The sequence below is a fragment of the Bufo gargarizans genome, chromosome 1 (assembly GCF_014858855.1).
Source record: "Bufo gargarizans isolate SCDJY-AF-19 chromosome 1, ASM1485885v1, whole genome shotgun sequence".
NCBI classification, from domain to species: Eukaryota; Metazoa; Chordata; class Amphibia; order Anura; family Bufonidae; genus Bufo; species Bufo gargarizans.
The window spans coordinates 557820621-557841588 of NC_058080.1; the positions used below are offsets into that span (position 1 = coordinate 557820621).

A 20968-nucleotide genomic window follows, 5' to 3' on the forward strand; every position below is an offset into this window, starting at 1 on the left:
ATTTAACGTTGGGAACAATGTTGCAACACCTATAAAAACATAATTGCAGCCTCTATAAGGAGACAATACCAACCTTAAGTGACCAATTTTCTATCGGTATAACCAACTGTGTTTTTCCATATTTTGTTTTATTATTTAATTTTAATCTTAAGGTACGATATTTTATTATGCTATATCTATTGTATGCACCATTTCATGTTCTAATAAAATAGTCATATCAACAGACCTGATATATGACCACAGATATTGAGTGCTCACTATAATTTACATATTTCTTTATTGGAAACAGGTATATGTCACCCCTCAATCAGTATTTTGTGGAGCAGGTGTATCACAGCCTTCAATCAGTATTTGGCAGAAACTAGTATTTGGCATTTAGTGTCCCTAACTGTCCTTGAAACCGCTGGGCGAACCGCAAGGCAATCTCTATGCCTGATGCACCAAACTAGATCATGCTTGGTGCCACACCAACACTATGATAAAAGAGTCTGGTTTCTTTTGGCTACCTGCCTCAGCTACTATTCTGATGCTGCAACCCGCCTAAAGTTAAACATCTGATACCAAGTGCTCCTTCTTTCAGCCATCATCTTCATTGAGTACTGGTATTACCACCCACCTTCGCAGTATGCCACCTTGCCACTCTGTGGCCTCCTTATGCTGCTGCCACCTCCAGACTATGTCACTTAGACATCCAATGGCCTCCTGATGCTGCCACCACCACCACACTCTGTCATTGTGCCATTCTGTGGCTTCGGCATGCTGCTGCCACCTCTGCACTCTGTCATTGTGCCACTCTATGGCCTCCTTATGCTTCCACTACCTTCAGACTGTCATTGTGCCACTCTGTGGCCTCCTAAAGCTTCCGCCACCTTCAGACTCTGTCATTGGGCCACTCAGTGGTCTCCTCATGCTGCCGCCACCTGCACACTATGTCACCTAGCCACCCTGTGGCCTCCTGATGCTGATTCCAACTTCAGACACTGTCATTGTGCCACTATGTGGCTTCCTCATGCTGCTGCCACCTGCACACTCTGTCATTGCGCCACTCTATGGCCTCTTTATGCTTCTGCTACCTTCAGACTGTCATTGTGCTACCCTGTGGCCTCCTGATGCTGATGCCAACTTCAGACACTGTCATTGTGCAACTATGTGGCTTCCTCATGCTGCTGCCACCTCCACACTTTGTCATTGTGCCACTCTGTGGCTTCCTGATGCTGCCGCCACCTCCAGACTCTGTCATTGGGCCAATCTGTGGTCTCCTGATACTACCGCTACCTTCAGACTTTGTCATTGTGCTACTCTGTGGCCTCCTGATGCTGCCTCCACCTTCTGACTCTGTCATTGGGCCACTCTCTGTTCTCCTCATGCTGCCGTTACCTCCATACTATGTTACCTAGCCACTCTGTGACCTCTTGATGCTGCCGCCACCTTTAGACTCTATCATTGTGCCACTCTGTGGCCTCCTCATGCTGCTGCCACCTCCACACTCTGTCATTGTGCCACTCAGTGGTCTCCTCATGCTGATATCTCCACAATATATCACCTAGCCACTCTGCCACACAAACACAGACAGCAGTTCTTTTACAACACTTGCATTTATTGAACAGTTATAGTGAACAAAGAGCTGAGCATACATAAACAGAATTGTAACAGAGCATAAACGCATATTAGGAATAATACTGTCTAGCACTAACACAGTACTTGTGTAATTTTCCCTAATGTCCATTAAGCAGCCTGGCTGCACCTGAATGTTCCTGAGCAAGCTTTAATATTGGGGTACACCCTAAGTATTGTGCAATATTATTTGTAATACGAAGAAGGTGAAGTCTATATCCTGCAGATTTCATATATGTCCCAAAGTGTCCCTGGAACAGTGCAATGTGAAGTTATGCGGTAAAACCATACTTACAGTTCTTGGCAGTCTCTTGGTGCTTTTCCTTGATCCTCTGGTTCACTCCAGCACGAACCGGATCGTCAGCCACGTTTTTCCTGTGGCCAACGCTACAAGTGTCTCCCCTGTGAGCCGCAAATCCTTTCTGGCTCCACACGGGCTCTCTCCTGACGTGCAGCAAGTCATTTTTAAAGTGCAGGCTCAAACCTGCATATGCAGTTCACTATCACCCTTCTTAGGGTCCTACTAAGTCTCAAAATTTTCATTATTTGAACTTTGAAAGTTAAAACATATATACACTTCTCTATATTAAACAACTGCATTGAAAACATTATATGTACTTTGTCGCCATCTACTGACAGAAAAGCAATATTGCATGCATAATGCACTTTACATTCAATGGCATTAGTGAATTATGCTTACACCCTTACATGCCACCCCACTAAAATATGGGCGTCCCGACAGCCCTACCAAATAAATTCATCTGCTGCATAGCGCTGATGGGAAATACCTGCCGTTGAGCACTCTGACCTACAAATGTAAAATGTATTGACCACCGGTGTTAATTACAACAAACAAGCAGCAGTGTCTTCACAGCTCCGTAATAGCTGCCACAGAAAACTTAACAAATCACTTGTATATAAATAAGTTGACACCACGCTCAGCCTATCACTGATGACCCTTACTGACAATTTACTAGGACCGTGTTGTACCGTTCCACATTAGCCTTGTCATCAAGATTACCTTGTTTCCAATGTATGGAGTCGTAGTACCGCTTTGTCCAAAGTACTGATCTATACAGATTCTTCTGCGCAGGAGGTCTTGGAGGTATAAGGCTGGTAATTAGGAGTTTGCCCCGGACGGTAGCGAAACTCCGCTTATCCTCACGCCCACACTCGCAAAGGGAGCATCCCCACTTTGAGCTACGGGCTGTTGTGAGCACCAAAAAACACCCAACTCATTTCGAGCAGAGCGCTGCTCTTTGTCAGGGAATCACTCGGGTGCTGTTGATGGCCTCCTTTTATTATCCCCGTTTTCCAATGTCAATTTCCTCCAGCATCACAAATCCGATAGTATGTTATTTAAAACCAAATAATTTGATATCTCTATTTAGACCCTTGGGTACAAATGTATTGGTATTACCATATTGAAAATCCATTGTGTTTCTTTCTTAGACATACTTTTAATATAGTCTACTCAATTTTTACTATTTCTAGCCCAAAAAATGAAGACCCCTCAAACTTCCTATTATGCTTTTCTCTAAAGTGCCTTGAAAGAGGATTCCCTTTAGATGTGTTATTATTTTATATAAATGTTCGCTCACTAGTTTTTTTTAGCTGTCTCTTTGTATGTCCGATGTACAACTTTTCACATGGACACCTTATTGCATAAGTAACTCCTTTTGTACTGCATGTTATATACTCTCTAATGCTATATTCATATGTGCCGTCCCCATTTTTTATCTGAGTCAGTTTAATAGTTTAATCTTCAGCATTTTCTTGCAAACCATGCATTTTTTGATTGGAAAAAATCCTTTTAGCAGGGACTTATCGTTTTCTTTTTTTATTATGGTGGCACATTTTTCTGTAGGTGCAAATATATTCCCAATATTGGCTGCTTTTTTATATACAAACGATGGGACCTTAGGAATTAGGTTCTCCCATCACTTTATCTTCTTTTAAAATGTCCCAGTGTCGCCTCACAATGTTCCTAAAAAAAATTGTTTGTGCATTACACAGGATAATGCACAAAACTCCAAACATGAGGAGACACAACTCACAAGACGAGTATCACAATCACAATCACACACACAGGGTGAGACATCACGACACAGAAAGGGGAAGACACGAAGAGGAACAAGGAGAAAAAAGACACCATCACTACAGATATCACCCATAATCACAAATGATGCTATCATTAACCTCAGTTCAGTAACCCTATCAGACACAGAGAAACAGCTTCTCAATAAGGGCATAAAATTTGCGCCAACAAAACCACTCAATAAGTTTGAAACTTTTATTGGAGTGGAAAAATTCATAAGAAAATTATGTTTAAAAAAATATTTCCTAAAAAACCCAATAAATCGAGAAATTATTCCCTCTACAAATAATGATCCGATTATACATACTTCTTTGAAAAATAAATCAAAAAAATATCCGCGAAATGAACTCAGTCAAGAACTGATCACATTTAAAGAATGTGTGATGAAGGACGTAAAAAAGATAAAAAGTAATTCGAAGTATAAACGCAATAATCTTACACAAAAAGAAATTACAGCTCTTAAACATTTACAAAAGGAGAACAATATTATAATCCGTCCAGCGGACAAAGGAGGCTCCATAGTGATTCAAGACACCGATAAATACAATGCGGAATGCCTACGTCAACTGGTGGATAGTACTACATATCAAATTTTAAAAAACGACCCCACTGATCAATTTTATATAGATTTAGGGAACCTTTGTAAAGGAGGAATGGATAGCGGAATTTTAAATAATGAGGAACATGACTTCATTTTAAATAAATACCCACGGATACCAGCGTTTTATTGCATTCCGAAAATACATAAGGACAAAACAAACCCACCTGGACGCCCCATTATTTCAGGGATTGAATCATTGACAGCAAATCTCTCAATGTATATTGACATTTTACTTCAAACTAAGGTGAAAAATACACCCTCATATGTCAAAGACACAACGCAAATTATAAATAAAATAGAAAATATGCAATTTGAAAAACACTGGATAATGGGGTCTTTAGATGTCCAATCCTTATATACGGTCATAGACCATGAACAAGGCAAAAAAGCAACAAGAGAACAACTTATAACGGAGGGTAGACTAACAGAGAAACAGATAAACTTTTTAATTGAGGGAATTGATTTATTTTAAATCATAATTATTTTTATTTTAATGGATCCTTTTATCTACAGATTCGGGGCACTGCTATGGGCACCAGGTTCGCCCCCAGTTATGCTAATTTATTCATGGCCAATTGGGAAGAAAAATTTGTGACCCCAAAACTGGGGACGGACCTGGTGCTCTGGCAGAGATACATCGATGATGTGTTTTTTATATGGCAATCAAGCCCTGAATCACTTAAACAGTTTTTAGATGATATTAACCATAATGATTTTAACCTTAAATTTTCGGGAACTAACAGCAAAGAAACATTAGAATTTTTAGACTTGAAAATATATGTGGATGAAAATGTACTCAAAACATGTACGTTCACTAAGCCCTCAACGCGGAATAGTTATATTTTATATAACAGCTGCCACTTGCCAAGTTGGCTTACTAATATTCCGCAAGGCCAGTTCCAGAGGTTGAGAAGAAATTGTACAATGATGGACCAATTTGAAATAGAGGCGAAAAAGATGAAATCAGAATTAAAAAAAAAAGAATACCCAGAGGATATTTTAAATTTGGCTTTGGACAAAGTTACCAAAATGGATAGAAAGGAGCTTTTTAACGGTAAAACTAACATTCATAAGGAAAAAATAGATAACCAAATTAAAATAATATTACCATACAGTAGTGAACATATTAAGATAAAAAGTATCATACATAAACACTGGGACATCATTAAAAAAAGAAAAAACTATAGGCACAATAATCCCACTAAAACCCTTGATTGTGTTTACTAAAGCACCCACATTAGGAAATAAGATAGCTCCCACAATTAAGGAGGATGTACTATGCAAAAATGCTCCATCAATACAAAAATGGATGGACCTTAAAGGTTTTTTTAGATGTGGCCAATGTGGCAATTGCAAATTAACATCCTTTGCAAAACAAACAAAAGAAATAATCGCCACCACAAATGGACACAAACATACCATAAAAGAATTTTTAACCTGTAGTACAGAAAATGTCATTTACATGATAGAATGTCCTTGCAAACGTCAATACGTAGGCAGGACTAAAAGGACTCTCAAGAAACGTCTTTCTGAACATATATCGAATATTAAAAAGGGTGTTGAAACCCATTCACTCTCCAAGCATTTTAAAATTGTTCATAATAGTGACCCATCTAAATTGAAATTTGCGGCTATAGATAAAGTGCCAAAGAGCTGGAGAAAAGGGAACCATATCAGTAAAATGTCAAGACTAGAAACTCAGAGAATTTTTGAAATGGAGACCATGATTCCTGATGGTCTAAATGCAGAATATGAAATATTTGGCATTTTATAAATATAGGTTGGGGCCTACCTTTGAGGGTGAGCTTTGCCGAGTAGCTTTTTGCCCCGGCTAGTTCCCCCCCGACGGTAGTTCCTTAACATGTACCACTGACCGACTGCACATGGCACTAGTCTGTTTTTTTCCATAAAATATACTTTTATCAATTTTTATACATACATTTTTTATGAAATATGTGTCGGTACTATTACTGTTTTGGAATTGTAAGAGATTTTATTAAATATGTTCCTAGAAATAATTTATGGGAATTTTTCCAAATTTTTCTCATTTTTTTCTTTTTTTTTTTTCATATTTTGAGTCCAAAGACAATATATTACATTAAAATTATAAACAATATGTACATAAGGCTTATGGATATTGATAACCTTAATTTTGGATATGAATAAACATATGGATTATTCGGATATATTTCCGGAATTCTAGAAAAATCTATATATGAATACATATCAATATCCATATCCACTTACTTTTATTTTTATTTTTATTTGTATTTTTATTTTTATTCTTATTTTTATTATTTTTATTAGTACACAGATACATAATCTGACAGAGGTACAAATACATGTTTTTCCACGATCAGAGTCTATATACATTGCTATATTTAAATTACTGGTGCCTGTTTTATATCTATTTTATATCTACTTGATAAGGAAACTATTCCCCCTTTTTTGCCTTCTTTATTCTCCCCTCCCTCATTTTAACCCCTATTTTATTTTTTAACCATTCGTTTTTCCATTCCTCTTTTTATAGAAATTTCCTATATATAGCGGTTGAACATCTAGACAAATGTCGATAATACCTTTGAAATGTCCTTTATATGTGATACACCATTTATTTATTTATATATGTAACATTGTATATGCAACTATTTGGGCGGTTTGAGGCGATAACAAAAAACGCAAGTGAATCGCAAATGATATCATTTATGTCCTATTTATTGTAATAAACATACAAGAAATTATGAATTTAGAGGTGGGCATACACATTAACAGTATTTCAAACAAACAGAATAAGAAAAGCGGCAATATGATACTAATAAGGGAAATATTCCCCGACGGGATAATTACTTTTACAGGACTTCCGGGACCAAAGTCCGAGCCGGGCTTTGTAAAGCTCTTTGTTAGAGCATAAAAGAATGGTCTTTTGGGGAGGTCGGATAGCCACTGAGGAAGGGGATACTCTAACCCCGAAACGCGTCTGGCCTGACCCCCCCAAGTATAATCTTATGCGAGTGCACCGCATCGACTTCACCCAGGAACATTTCTGAGCCGATTCATAAAGTACAGCCGGTCTGAAACCTCTACCCGGAAGGTTGAGATACTTCATCAGGATCTAAACAAGCGGGACCTCGTGCAGTGATTTGACTGCTAACAGGTGATCCACAGCATCCACCGCGAGATTCACCAGACTGCATTAAAACCGGGATTAAGTTTCGATAGACGGCAGAGGTTTCTCTCAACCGTGAGAACCATCTAACATCGGTAAGAACGTTCCTTTATGTACTACTGCCTTAATGTTGGATTGATTTCGGACCGAAAGCGGGACGCCGCTGGTTCAATGACTGAATAAACCAACATATTCTACTGCTGCTAATATAGCATACAACATCACTGTGCCACCTTATATCGGAAATACGAACTTGTGGGTACCTTGGTACAGTTGGACATTCGGAAACCTTCAGGATAAACGAATTTCCATTTTACCTTATGGATACCTGATTTACAATACATTCTATTGGTATCTGATTTTACCCCACCTTCACCAGATCACTCTTTTTACCGCCAATATATTGTTTTACCATTGTAATTTGATTAAATGTAGTCTATATCTTATGCAATTATTTTTCTGCCTATGCTGGGAATGGATTGAGGCTGTCGGGTCTGATATACTATCGCAGGTGACCACTTCAGCATCATCCCAATCACCAATACGCAGAATTTTTACCTTGTATGCTGCTTATTAGTGTAACAGTGATTCAAGTTTTACTTCGGTACTATACATCTCCATTTTTTAGATCTATTTCTTAATCATTTCGAATATTCTTAATAAATACTAGCTACAAATATCTCGGGTGTGCCCAGTCATTTCCTTTATATTCCTGTTTCTCCTAGCAGCGGGGATGACGCTGCTTAACTGAGAGCACCCTGTTTGGTGCATCAGCCATCCTGTGCATCTAACTAATATATTATTACAGGATAATTATGGGTGGAATTTTTTCTACATTTTCTTTCTGTTTCATTACCACAGTTTTTTCCACTATTACATTTTTCAAAAGTTGTTCCCTCTCAATTTGTTTGATTTCATGTTTTTGTTCTAGAAGCTTGTTCACATTATATCCCTTGGACTCAGATTTATTTTGTAGTTTTTCTGCTTCCCTTTCATATTCTGTCATCTCTGTGCAGTTCCTCCTAATGCGTAGGAATTGACTCTTGGGTATATTATCCAGCCATCGGGGCAAATGACAACTGCCCCTTGAGATATAACTATTGGAGTCTGTGGGTTTCTCATACGTTTTAGTGCATATATTTTCCCCCATTGTATAAATAGTGAGATCTAAAAAATTTATTTCTTTGGAACTATAAATAGGAGTAAAATCTAAATAAAACTCATTATTAATATCTATTAAAAACTCTTTTAAACCAATTTCTCCTCCTTCCCAAATAAAAATAACATCATCTATAAAACGCCACCAGAGGACGAGGCCCGCCCGGAGCTCGTCGTTGGGGTGTGAAAGGAGCCCCTGGTTTGTCTGTGGGTGAATCACCGGCCGGACAACCACTGAAGACCAATACACGTTGATAGGTATAAAATGGTTGCTGCTTTATTTTGACATCGTAGAAAATTTATAGCTTCAAACCACAAAATTAGCATATACCTCCCCTAAGTTTAATCCAATCAGGTAACGAATTGATCAATTTCATCTTTATACAGCCAAAGTAAAAAAAGTCATGATAATTTCCTAGAAACAAGGTACATATGTGACGCATTTATAATTCTTAGAATTTAGATATCTAACCACCATGTTTGTCAACCTTCGCTCTGTTCAAATATTTCGCGGAATCATCCTTGTTTATTTTGTACCAACATTTATCTGATAAAACATCCTTCACTTATCTAAACCAAAGATGAACGTCAATATACAAGATGCTTATATAACCAGTATTATAGCAAATGTAAAATATATGTCTAATGCACATATTAGATATAAGTGTAAAAAGGTATATATGTATATATATGTTTCTGCAGCTATGATGTCATGCATTCAGCAATTCTCTCTCCAGATACCTTCATCATAAATGTGGCATTCTTTTGCAAAGCATGCATATCTCTTTCTAGCCATGCGGTTTTGAGCTTCAGACAGCCATTTCCTGTTAGCTTGTGTTACTAGACCTTGTTGTTACTTCCTTTAAAGAAGAACTCTGTATACTTTAATACAAGCATATAAGGCTGAATTAATACATATATGTGAACGTGTGTGGATACAGACATAATTTCCTTACAATCCCCTCTTTGATCATATGGAATTCCCATTCCATATGATCACTCCTTATACCACACACCATTTTCATTCTCTGAATCATCTGCTTACTAAATGGTTCAGGAAAGTTTTGATCTTTCAAGTCCTCAGTCTCTAGTTCATTGGTATATTCCCTGAACATGAATTCTTCCTCATACAAGTCCTGCATAGTCTTTGGATCCTCTGGACAAAGTGGTTTAGGATAGCCTCTTAGCCATTGCTCATATCTACTTTGCAGGCTTGGGGGTATGATCAAAGTCATTTCCTTTGAAGGCATCTTGTCCAAAAGACTCATGCTTGTCCGGGGAATTCCTTCAGGACTCCTTCCGGTGTCTTCTTGAGTCGGCTGGCGTGTATCCACTGTGGACTCTGGTCGGTAAGGACAGCCGTTCGAGCAACTCTCAGAACCTCAAATGGACCTTGATATATTGGACCAGTCTTGTGGCGGACAGCCAGTTGTTTCACCAGAACCTTGTCTCCGGGCAAGAATGGATGAGTTGGGTCTGTGGAAAGAGGAGGAAAGGTGACAGCAACCTTATCATGATTTTCCGAGAGTATACCTACCAAATGTTTCACGTACTGCTCCTGCAAGGCAAAAATGTTACTGTCAATATCTGGTTCCTCACGGGTATTAGGGGGTCTACCAAATAACACTTCATAAGGTGACAACCCTGTCTGTTTATTTGGTGTCGTTCTTATTTGGTAGAGAATGGCGGGTAGAAATTTCAGCCAATCCTTCAATGTTCCCGAAGTAGCCTTTTTTAACCTATCCTTAATGGTTCGGTTCATTCTTTCCACGACTCCTACACTTTGTGCGTGATAGACTATATTGAGCTTCCACTGGAAACCCAGAATCTTCGTCAGTTCTTGTATTAGTTTGGACTGGAAAGCAGGTCCCTGATCTGAATGAATTACCCGAGGGAGTCCATACACTGAAATCCATTGATTTATCAATGCCCTAGCTGTCACACCAGCTGTTTCTCCGGAAGTAGGTACGGCTACACACCATCCGGAGAACCTACAGACTATTACAAGGAGATATCTTATATTCCCGGGTTGCTTTGGCATGTGTGTGTAATCCATCTGCAAATCTTGCAGAGGGCCTGTAGGGGGTGGTAGATTCCCATGTCTTCCGTGTGCTTTTCCTTGAGCATTATTCTGTGCACAAGTCATGCATGAGTCGACCAGATCGTCTATCAATCTCTGCAATTGGTGTGTACAGAACAGTGACTTGTAATGTTCTGATATGTATTGTTTTCCCAAATGTCTAGGACCATGAAGATAGGATATTAGGAGCGGTGCTGATGCAGTGGGAACCCCCAATATCCGATCTTTTGTCCATATACCTGTACCTGTCATCTGCAGTCCCTGAGATTTCCAGTACTTGATATCCTCACTGGTAGACTGCTTCTGTAGTTGATATACTACTGACACCCAGTTTTCACTTTCAAAATCTGTCATGAATAATAACTTACTTTCCCTTCTCGTGTCTCTCTTGGCTGCCATTTTCGCTGCTCTGTCTGCTAAGTTGTTTCCCATAGCTTGATAATCTCCTTTTGCAGAGTGTCCTTTCACTTTTATCACACTTATAGCTTCTGGCAGTTGAATTGCACGTAGCAGGTGATCTATGTATTTTTGATTCGCTATCTGCTTCCCATCTGCTGAGATATATCCCCTATTTTTCCATATTAATGCATAATCATGCACTGTTCCAAATGCATAGCTACTGTCAGTATAAATATTCACTTTGTGTCCTGCGAATATTTCACAGGCTCTTGTGAGCGCTACCAGCTCAGCTTGTTGTGCCGAAGTTGTGACAATTGGTTCAGCTTCTATCACTTGATTTGGGAGCATGACTACTGCGTAACCTGTTTGATATGTCCTGTCATCTGGTCTTGTGCATGATCCATCCACAAAAACATCTATACTGTCAGTCTGTGGCGTGTCCTTTAAATCTTTCCTAGGTGTTGTGCATGACAAGATCACTTCATCACATCTGTGTTCAGGTGTTGGGTCTACTTGTTCGTCAGAACCTTCACACTTAAGTCTCAAAAGTGTATGCAAAAATCTTATCACTGGTGAGGTGTCTGGACATGTCTTTATCACCAGGTTTGCCGTACTGAGTAATATGGTCTCATATCCGGACAGTCTCTGAGCTGTCATGTGTTGTGTGGTCATGTTTTGAAGGAGGGACAAAACTGTATGAGTGGTGAAAAGTTCCATTACATTTCCATGGACTATCTTAGTAACATCTTTTACTGACATGGCCGCGGCTGCTAATGCTTGGAGACAGTGAGGCATTCCAAGAACTACAGGAGGTAATTTTCTCGATAGGTATGAAACTGGCCTGTTTCTTCCCCCATGTGTCTGTGTCAAAACCGCTGCATAGGTTTCTCCTGATACCACACAGTATAATTGGAATGGTTTTCCATAATCTGCCAGGGCCAAGGCTGGGGCTTGGGTCAGGGACCGAATCAATCTCTCAAAGGCTTCTACTCTGTCCTCTGTCCACTCCACTACCTTTGGTGCTTCTGTGAGTGTAGTTTTCCTTAGGATTGAATCCCAATGGGAGCAATCAGGAATCCACTGCCTACAATACACTATTGACCCTAGAAAGGACAGCATTGTAGCTTTGTCCCCTGGCCTGCTTAGGGAGGTCACTGCCTTGACTCTAGCGGGTGAGATCTTTCTCTCTCCTGCCTCTATTATGCACCCCAGATACTCTACCTGGGTACTTGCATATTGGATTTTCTTCTTCGAGGCCAGGTGTCCTTTGCTTGCCAAGTGGTCTAATAAACTCTGTGAATCTATTTCGCAGGCTTCTAACTCCGAATTGGAGAGTAAAAGGTCATCTGTGTACTGTATTAAGGTGGATCCCCTCTTTGGTTCCCAATCTTCCAATGTAGCCTTTAATACAATAGAAAAGGCTGCTGGACTATCCCCAAAACCTTGTGGGAGACGGGTCCAAGTCACCTGACCATCATCAGCCCACTGAAAAGCAAAAAGACTTTGTGCATCCCAAGCCACTGGTATGGAAAAGAACGCATTACTGAGGTCAACTACAGTGTAGTATTTGGATCCCGCAGGAATGGCCCCAAACACAGCTGTAAGGTCTGCCACCAACGGGGGAAGTGGGATAATTGCCTTGTTTACCTTCCTTAGATCCTGTACAAATCTCCATGTGCCATTATTTTTTTTTACGGGATTTATCGGTGTATTCCAGGGACTGACAATCTTCCTAAGAATTCCCATCTGTAAGTATTTCTCAATTTGCGGCCTTATACCCTCTAACTTTTCCTCACTCAATGGGTATTGTTTCTGAAAGGTTGGCATAACCCCCTCCTTCAAACAGGGCCGGTAGGGCTCACAGTTAATCGTTCCTACTGAGTCTTTACATTTTGCCCAAATTGGATGATTTTCCAGGGACATTGGTATGCTTAAAAAGAACCCATTCATGTCACGTCTTTTTGGGTTTGTCAGGTCACATTTCATTGAGGTTGCTGTCAGTCTTCCCTTTTTGTCAAAAACTAATGAAATCTGTAATGCTGCCATTAGATCCCTTCCTAATAGGCAAACGGGGCATTCTAGCAGGACTGCAAAAGACATGTGCGTCACTAGTTCCCCCGTAAGAGTACAAACCGGGAGCGGTGCTGTCACCTTATGTATCACTGTCGTCCCATTGATACCCATAGAACTTCCTTCGGTGCATTTGTCGTTAATGAAGTCTATTTTGTTTACGCTTGAAGTCGTTGCTCCGGTGTCAAGCAATAAATTAACTGTAATACCATCAATTTGCAGTATTACTTGTGGTAAAACTTGCCAATCATTTGGAACAAAATGCATAATGAAGGACGGGACTCGTTCTGGGCACCCCTAATAGTGATTGTTCCCCCGTGGGGACGGGTGTTCATGCTCAGACCACCTCTGTATTGATTTGGGAGCCAGTGTCTGGGTCTATGGCTGAGAGTATTATCTGAATATCCTCCATTGTTAATTGGCTCCCTGCAGTATACTTCTGCAGAAACATTGCTGCTGCTCTAGGGTCCTTTTTTGGATTGGGACACATATCCTTCAGTTCTTTCATTAATCCTAAAGGAAGAGGGATATGGACTTCAGTGTCACCTACAGTGATCATGGGGAGCTGTAGTTTTGTGCCTCTATTATCCCCTTCCTTAGGTGTTAGAGCGAGTTTGGAAAATATGTCTGTCAGGGGTTGCATTATTCCAGGTACTCTAGGGGTGGAGGTTGCCAGGGGCCTACCATGTTCTAAACTGTCTGCCCCTATCTGTGTTTCAGTTCTCCTACTGTATTCTTCCTGAGCTCTGGTTTCCCAGTCCTTCCTCACCCTCCTGTACTCTTGTCTTAGTTTTTCTATCTCGGTCAGCAGCTGGTCCTTTTTGTTAGTTACAGCTCTGGTTTTCCCACATTCTCCTCCCAGAATACCCTTCAATTCATCCATCTGTTCCTCACTAGGGAGGTCAGTATTATCGGGGTTCTCGTGATCATATATAACGGGAAAGACATTCTGAAGGGGAAGTTGTTTAATGTAGGCTATGTCTGTCCTTAGTTTATCCCTCAGTTGGGTCAACTCCTGTACATAAATGTTCATACTTTTTCTATATTCCTTTCTCCTTTCCTGAGCCTCTTTGACTTGTGGAGCCACATCTTTTTGTTCCCTAAGTGCTGCTGCCACTATAACTGCAGTACTCAGAAGGGAATCTCTATCCCCCAAATCCGGGTACAGTCCGGTTCTCTTTTGGTTCTCACCAGAAAATAATAATAATTCTGGTGCGGTTGCTTGTTTTGGACAGGGGACCTTATCATAAGGGTCTTGTAGCATGTCCTCCGTAGAGACAGCTGGGAGTGTTGCCTTTTCTAACACCGTCACGTCATATGCCGGTGGTTTATCTGGTAAGGAGGGCAGAATTTCTGACCATGGAACTTCTTCCTCTTTACTCACTGTCCCCCTATCCTGTTTTAAGTATATGTGATGGGTTGGTGGAAATCTCTTTCTATACTCTTTTAATACTTTCTCCCATTTCTTAAAACATGTTGTTTTCATATAATTTTCATCCCAGGCACCGGCTGGATAGTTATATTTCGGGTGAAGCCCCACCATTTTTTAACCTCCTCCCAGTCCCCTTCATTGCGAGGACCTACATCGCTGATCTGCGTAATACACAGTTGCTGACTGCGGTCACAGATATTTACCCAAAATGGATCAGTTACACTAATCCCACAGGTGCCTGATACAAAATGTAACGGTGTGGGTCTGGTCTCTGGCTCACCATCCAGATCCTTTCCCACGCTGTTACCCATAATGTTTAATGCAATTGACAATAAACTCTATATATATATATTCGAGCAGCAAACAGTGAGGTGGAAATAGCAGCGTAGAAATAGCAGCAAGTAATTGTGTTAGTACTGTTATGTTGAGGATCAATTAAGCCAGCACAATCAGATTTTCCACCAGTACAATATTCTTATAACACGTGTAAAATATCTAATATGGGCAACACCATTTATGGATTTAATACACTGCAGTAATCAATGTCACCTTCCAAGTTATAACCGTACAGTTATGTTCTTTAAACAATTCACTCCACAGACAATCCTAGTGAGTTAGAAACCAACATCTGCATTGAGATGTATGCGTTTCCCTCACTGTTTCCTTTGTATCATATGTATTCCTTTACATATATTCCTGGTACCTTGTTTCCTTGTTTCACATAAATCCAGAGTTATCCTTTAACTCATTCACATATATCCGGAGTTATCCTGTAACTCAATAAACCGTCAAGTGAGACTAATTCCCACTTGTAAAATCCCTGCCAACGTCCGAAGAGACTAGTTCTACATTCGGAAAATTCCCTGCCATCAATATGATGTATGTTCCTGGAACAACATCCCCTGCCAACCACTGTGCCTATAGGAGACGCCGCTCCTATCAGGATACGCAGAACACTGAGTGCTGCCTCGTGTCTGTCCCACAGTCATATGAACACTAAACTAACCTATCAACTAACCTGCCATCCAGTATACATCAGATATTCACCGTATCCAGGAGAGAAACATTCCAACCAACACAAATAGTGGCAGAAATTATTACTCACCTGGATAGTCAGTGAACCATCCTCTGCTACCAATTGAAAGGAGCCCCTGGTTTGTCTGTGGGTGAATCACCGGCCGGACAACCACTGAAGACCAATACACGTTGATAGGTATAAAATGGTTGCTGCTTTATTTTGACATCGTAGAAAATTTATAGCTTCAAACCACAAAATTAGCATATACCTCCCCTAAGTTTAATCCAATCAGGTAACGAATTGATCAATTTCATCTTTATACAGCCAAAGTAAAAAAAGTCATGATAATTTCCTAGAAACAAGGTACATATGTGACGCATTTATAATTCTTAGAATTTAGATATCTAACCACCATGTTTGTCAACCTTCGCTCTGTTCAAATATTTTGCGGAATCATCCTTGTTTATTTTGTACCAACATTTATCTGATAAAACATCCTTCACTTATCTAAACCAAAGATGAACGTCAATATACAAGATGCTTATATAACCAGTATTATAGCAAATGTAAAATATATGTCTAATGCACATATTAGATATAAGTGTAAAAAGGTATATATGTATATATATGTTTCTGCAGCTATGATGTCATGCATTCAGCAATTCTCTCTCCAGATACCTTCATCATAAATGTGGCATTCTTTTGCAAAGCATGCATATCTCTTTCTAGCCATGCGGTTTTGAGCTTCAGACAGCCATTTCCTGTTAGCTTGTGTTACTAGACCTTGTTGTTACTTCCTTTAAAGAAGAACTCTGTATACTTTAATACAAGCATATAAGGCTGAATTAATACATATATGTGAACGTGTGTGGATACAGACATAATTTCCCTACAGGGTGTATAGCTTCTTGTTACCACCGTCCAACGTATACATTTATGAACCCCGGTGCGAACCTCGTCCCACGTCTGCAGGTAAAAAAAATAAAAATAAATCGCAAAATAAATTAAATACAATCCCCAATAAATTCTATTTGGGTGTTTGGCAACTCTCCTTTTTGGTACAAGAAATATTTCGCGGATTCGCAGCCTTTTTTGTTTTCAATTGCTGTATACAGTGATTTTACATCCAACGTTCCCATTATATAGCTTTCTTTCCACTTGATATTATCCAATATTTGAAGTATATGCTTTGTGTCTTTGAGATAGGTAGGCAAGGATTGTGCACAGGGCTGTAGATATTGATCTGCGCATTTTGATAAGGCGCTAGTTAGAAACTCCACCAGTGACACTATAGGTCTCCCAGGGGGTTTATTCACATCTTTATGTATTTTGGGGTTTTGATAGAAGATGGCTATTTTAGGATGTTTGATATCAATATACATACTTTCCTGTTTATGCAGGATACCTTCATTCCTTGCTTTTTGGACCAATTCTTTCAGTTCTTTTTTAGAATCTTCTGTAGGGTATTTTTTCAATAATTTGTATGTTTTTCTATCACTCAATATGTTTAGCGCCTTTCTATCGTAATCATCTTTATTCAATATAACAATCCCTCCACCCTTATCCGCTGGACAGATAATAATTTGATTATTTTCTTGCATTTTTATTATTGCTTCCTTTTCAATTTTAGTAATATTACTCATATATTTTGATCTTTTTGATATTTTTATTTTCCTGATGACCTACAAATGACTGAGTTCTCTGTAGTTGGTATAGTAACACCCTCCCGGGGTGGTAACGCATTTTCAGGAAAGTGTCTGGTACGGCACAATTAGGTGCGGACGTCTTATCAGTCTGCATAGTAAGCGTAGGGGGCCAGCCACCAGTCCCTTGGACTCACAAGCTTCGATTGTCTCCTGAGCATTTCCAGAATTATCTGTCTTGGGAAGACTCTCTGAGAGACAAGGTATGGTCATGTTACAGTGTAATCTTCGAGTCGGCCCATCAGAGTCTTTCCTTTGGACATCGTAAACTGGGCCTTCCGGAAAGACTTGACATTTCACAATATATGGCTGCGGTTCCCAGCGGTCATCCAATTTATCTGTAGGTCGTTTAGCACAAACCAATACTTTGTCACTCGGCGACAAGGGTGTAGTCTGCACCGGTTGATGATCCCTAGGGGTTTGTTGGTCTCATTGACCAACAATGAACAGTCCTCAGTTTATCCTGGTACTCCTGCACCCATGAGTCAGCTGTCCTAGGGAACTCTTCTGAAAGAGTTCCAAGGTTAATTTCGGCCACTTCTTGTCCTGGACGAACGGACAGCAGCTTGTGTGGAGTATAGCCGGTGGTGTTATGAACATGATTATTATACACCCAGAGTAGTTCAGGCAAGTATTCGTGCCAGCGCAACTCGCATTCTTTCTCCAGAGTACGGAGCATCTGTAGAAGCATCCTGTTGAATCTTTCACAGACCCCATTGGCCTGTGGGTGGTATGGCGTCGACCTCGACTTCTCAATCCCATACAACTGACACCGCTCTCCCATCAACTTCCCTTGGAAGCAAGCAACTGGATCGGAATGAATCTGCTTCGGGCATCCGTAGACCTAGATGAAGTGTTGGCTCACCGCATGGGCCACAGAGAACTTTTGTAAAGTGATCAGTTTAATCACTTGATTTGGAGCACTCTGTTTAGGAGGCTTCACCATCTCACATGCTCAACACTTTTGGCACACTTCACGGACAATCTGCTCCAACTGCAGACAATATACAACTCTTTGTATCCACTTGTATGTTTTCTCTGCTCCAACGCTGGCACCCTTTTCATGTCCCTTGAGGGCCACTTTAAAGGCCAGGCTACTGGGTATCACTATTTGCCTCCTTTCTTCAAGATTAGTAGGTAGAAACACCGTCCGGTGCATGATTCCATTTCAGATTCACAGCCGATCCCACTGCTGCAGCAGCTTCCATCCATCTGAGGACAAGCAACTTCTCTCTTCTATCTTGGGCCATAGGCCAGTCTTCACCCAAAATGTGATCTTCTTCAAGTCAGGATCATCATCTTGCACTTGAGCCCATTCTTCTTCAGTGTCCCCAGCAACACTATGCTAACGGTGGCTTGACTGGCCACTTGAAATGGCCATGGTTGACTGCGGAGGCACTCTGTCAAGATCGGGTATCTCAGTCCCTTCATCCTTTGTCCACCTCATCTGCTGGGACTTTCCAGGTGACTCTGGACAGTGCATCTGCATTTGCATTGTTCTTATCTGCACAGTATTTGATGGTATATTCAAACTTCGCCAGCCTTGCCATCCATCTCTGTTCCAAGGCGCCAAGCTTTGCATTCTGCAGGTGGGTTATTGTCTGTCCCTACTAGGACCTTTGCTCTGGTGAGAGACCCTGAGAACTTTTCAGTCATTGCCCAGACCAACGCCAACAACTGAAGTTTGAAGGAGCTATAATTATCCGGATTATGATCAGAGTCCTGTAGGGATCGACTAGCATATGCAATGACTCGTTCCTGCCCATCTTGTTCTTGAGCTAGTACTGTTCCCAATCCATGCAGACTTCCATCTGTGTAGAGTGTGAATGGTCTGTCATACTAAGCATATGCCAGGATGGAGGCACTAATCAGGGCTTTCTTCAACTCATCAAACACTTGCTGCTGAGGCAGTCCCCATGATATGGGTCGTGTCTTCAGACCCTGGGCAGTCCCTCTCAAGAGTTTGTGTAGTGGTCCAGCGATCTTCGCAAATCCTTTTATAAATCTTCAATAATACCCAGCCAATCCTAAGAATGCTTTCACTTCTCGCAGCGTCTTAGGTTGTGGCCACTTACTCACTGCCTCTATCTTACTCTCCGCAGGAGGAAGTCCCGCAGCTGATATGACGTGTCCCAGATACTCTAGGCTTTTTTGAAAGATATGACACTTCCTTGGTTTGACCTTAAGAGCATGAGCATGGAGCCTAGTTAACACTTGCCATAATCTTCTCAAATGTTCTTCAAACGTAGGGGCATGGAATACTACGCCATCCAGATAGATCAGAATCAACTCAAAGTTCAGTTCACCCAGGCAGTGTTCCATTAGGCGTTGAAATGTACCCGGAGCATTTGTCAGCCTGAAGGGCATTCTGTTGAACTCGTACAGCCCCATGGGTAGTATCTGTCTATCTGTCTATCTTTCTCTGCCACAGGTACTTGCCAGTAACCGCTCGCTTAGTGCAGAGTTGAGAAATCCTTGGCCCGCTGTAATGTCGTCAATGACTCTTTAATCCTGGGGAGGGGAAAAGCGTCCTTTACTGTTGTAGCGTTTAACTTCCGATAATCCACACAGAATCACAAGGACCCATCCTTCTTCCACACCAAGACCATTGGAGCAGCCCACAGGCTTTGGCTATCCTTTATCACTCCACTGTCTAACATCTGTGACAGCATCCTTTTCACTTCTTTATAGAGAGTAGGCGGGATCTGCCGGTACCTTTCTCGAATTGGGGGAGTGTCCCCAGTCGGTATTTCATGTTCTGTAGCCGTTGTGCACACGAAGTCCTCTTCATACCGGGAAAAAGTAGACTGAAATTCCCATAGTGCTGCTTCAATCTTCTCCATTTGTTCAGCAGTAAATTAGTTTGCATCAATATCCATTTGCTCCAAGATACGCTGACCATTCCACTCCAGAGTGGGTTCCTCCACTGAGTTCTGGTCCACTGCCAGGGTCCAGGCGGCATTTTCAACAGCCCGTATGGAGAATGGCTACCTGCGAGTGGTTCTCCTTGCAGCACATATAACCCAGTCACTTTTTCACCAGCATGAAAGGTAAGTTCATGGTTGTGTATGTTGACACACCGGACTAACACATGGCCATACATTATTGTCAATAATAAATAGGCAGGTACTCTTATCTGTTTGTTACATGAAATATATTTAATATAAAGGTATAATTAGGTATTTTATTAAACTGTGATTTAAATTATCGATATCACGTCTAAGTGCATTACTAAGTGCATCTGAGATATTCAGAAGACTAACTTAGAGATTTTCCACTGTAGCAGAACTTCAGCTGTGTTTTTGTTATCTACTCAGACACTGTGCTTTAAAGCAGCAGAACTTCAGCTGTGTTTTTGGTGGCTACTCAGACACTGTGCTTCAAAACAGGTAAGGAATTTGTTAGACAGATTTTTTCTATTGTCTGATTGCAAATGAGCATAAGGTGATTAAGGTGTTAAATTTGTTTTTGGGGAGGAGCTTTTGTGTATATATAGCAAAGTAGTATTAGCTTGTCTAATTATAGCTTGCAGCATTACTGAGATATTCAGGAGATGATCTGGAGGTGGATACAATCTAAAAAAGTAAGATTTGATTCTTTAAAATTAGAGTTGAGCGGACACCTGGATG

General features: G+C 40.6%; 1 protein-coding gene across 1 annotated transcript; it reads right to left on the reverse strand.

Annotated features, from left to right (window-relative positions):
* Nucleotides 1–9670: 9670 nt before the first annotated feature.
* Nucleotides 9671–13162, reverse strand: LOC122928730. Its single transcript, XM_044281887.1, has 2 exons — nt 10957–13162; nt 9671–10113 (listed from the first exon to the last, which is right to left on the reverse strand). Exons 1-2 carry the CDS (start codon nt 13160–13162, stop codon nt 9902–9904), a joined length of 2418 nt encoding a protein of 805 aa, XP_044137822.1. The 3' UTR covers nt 9671–9901.
* Between the last annotated feature and the right edge of the window lie 7806 nt (nt 13163–20968).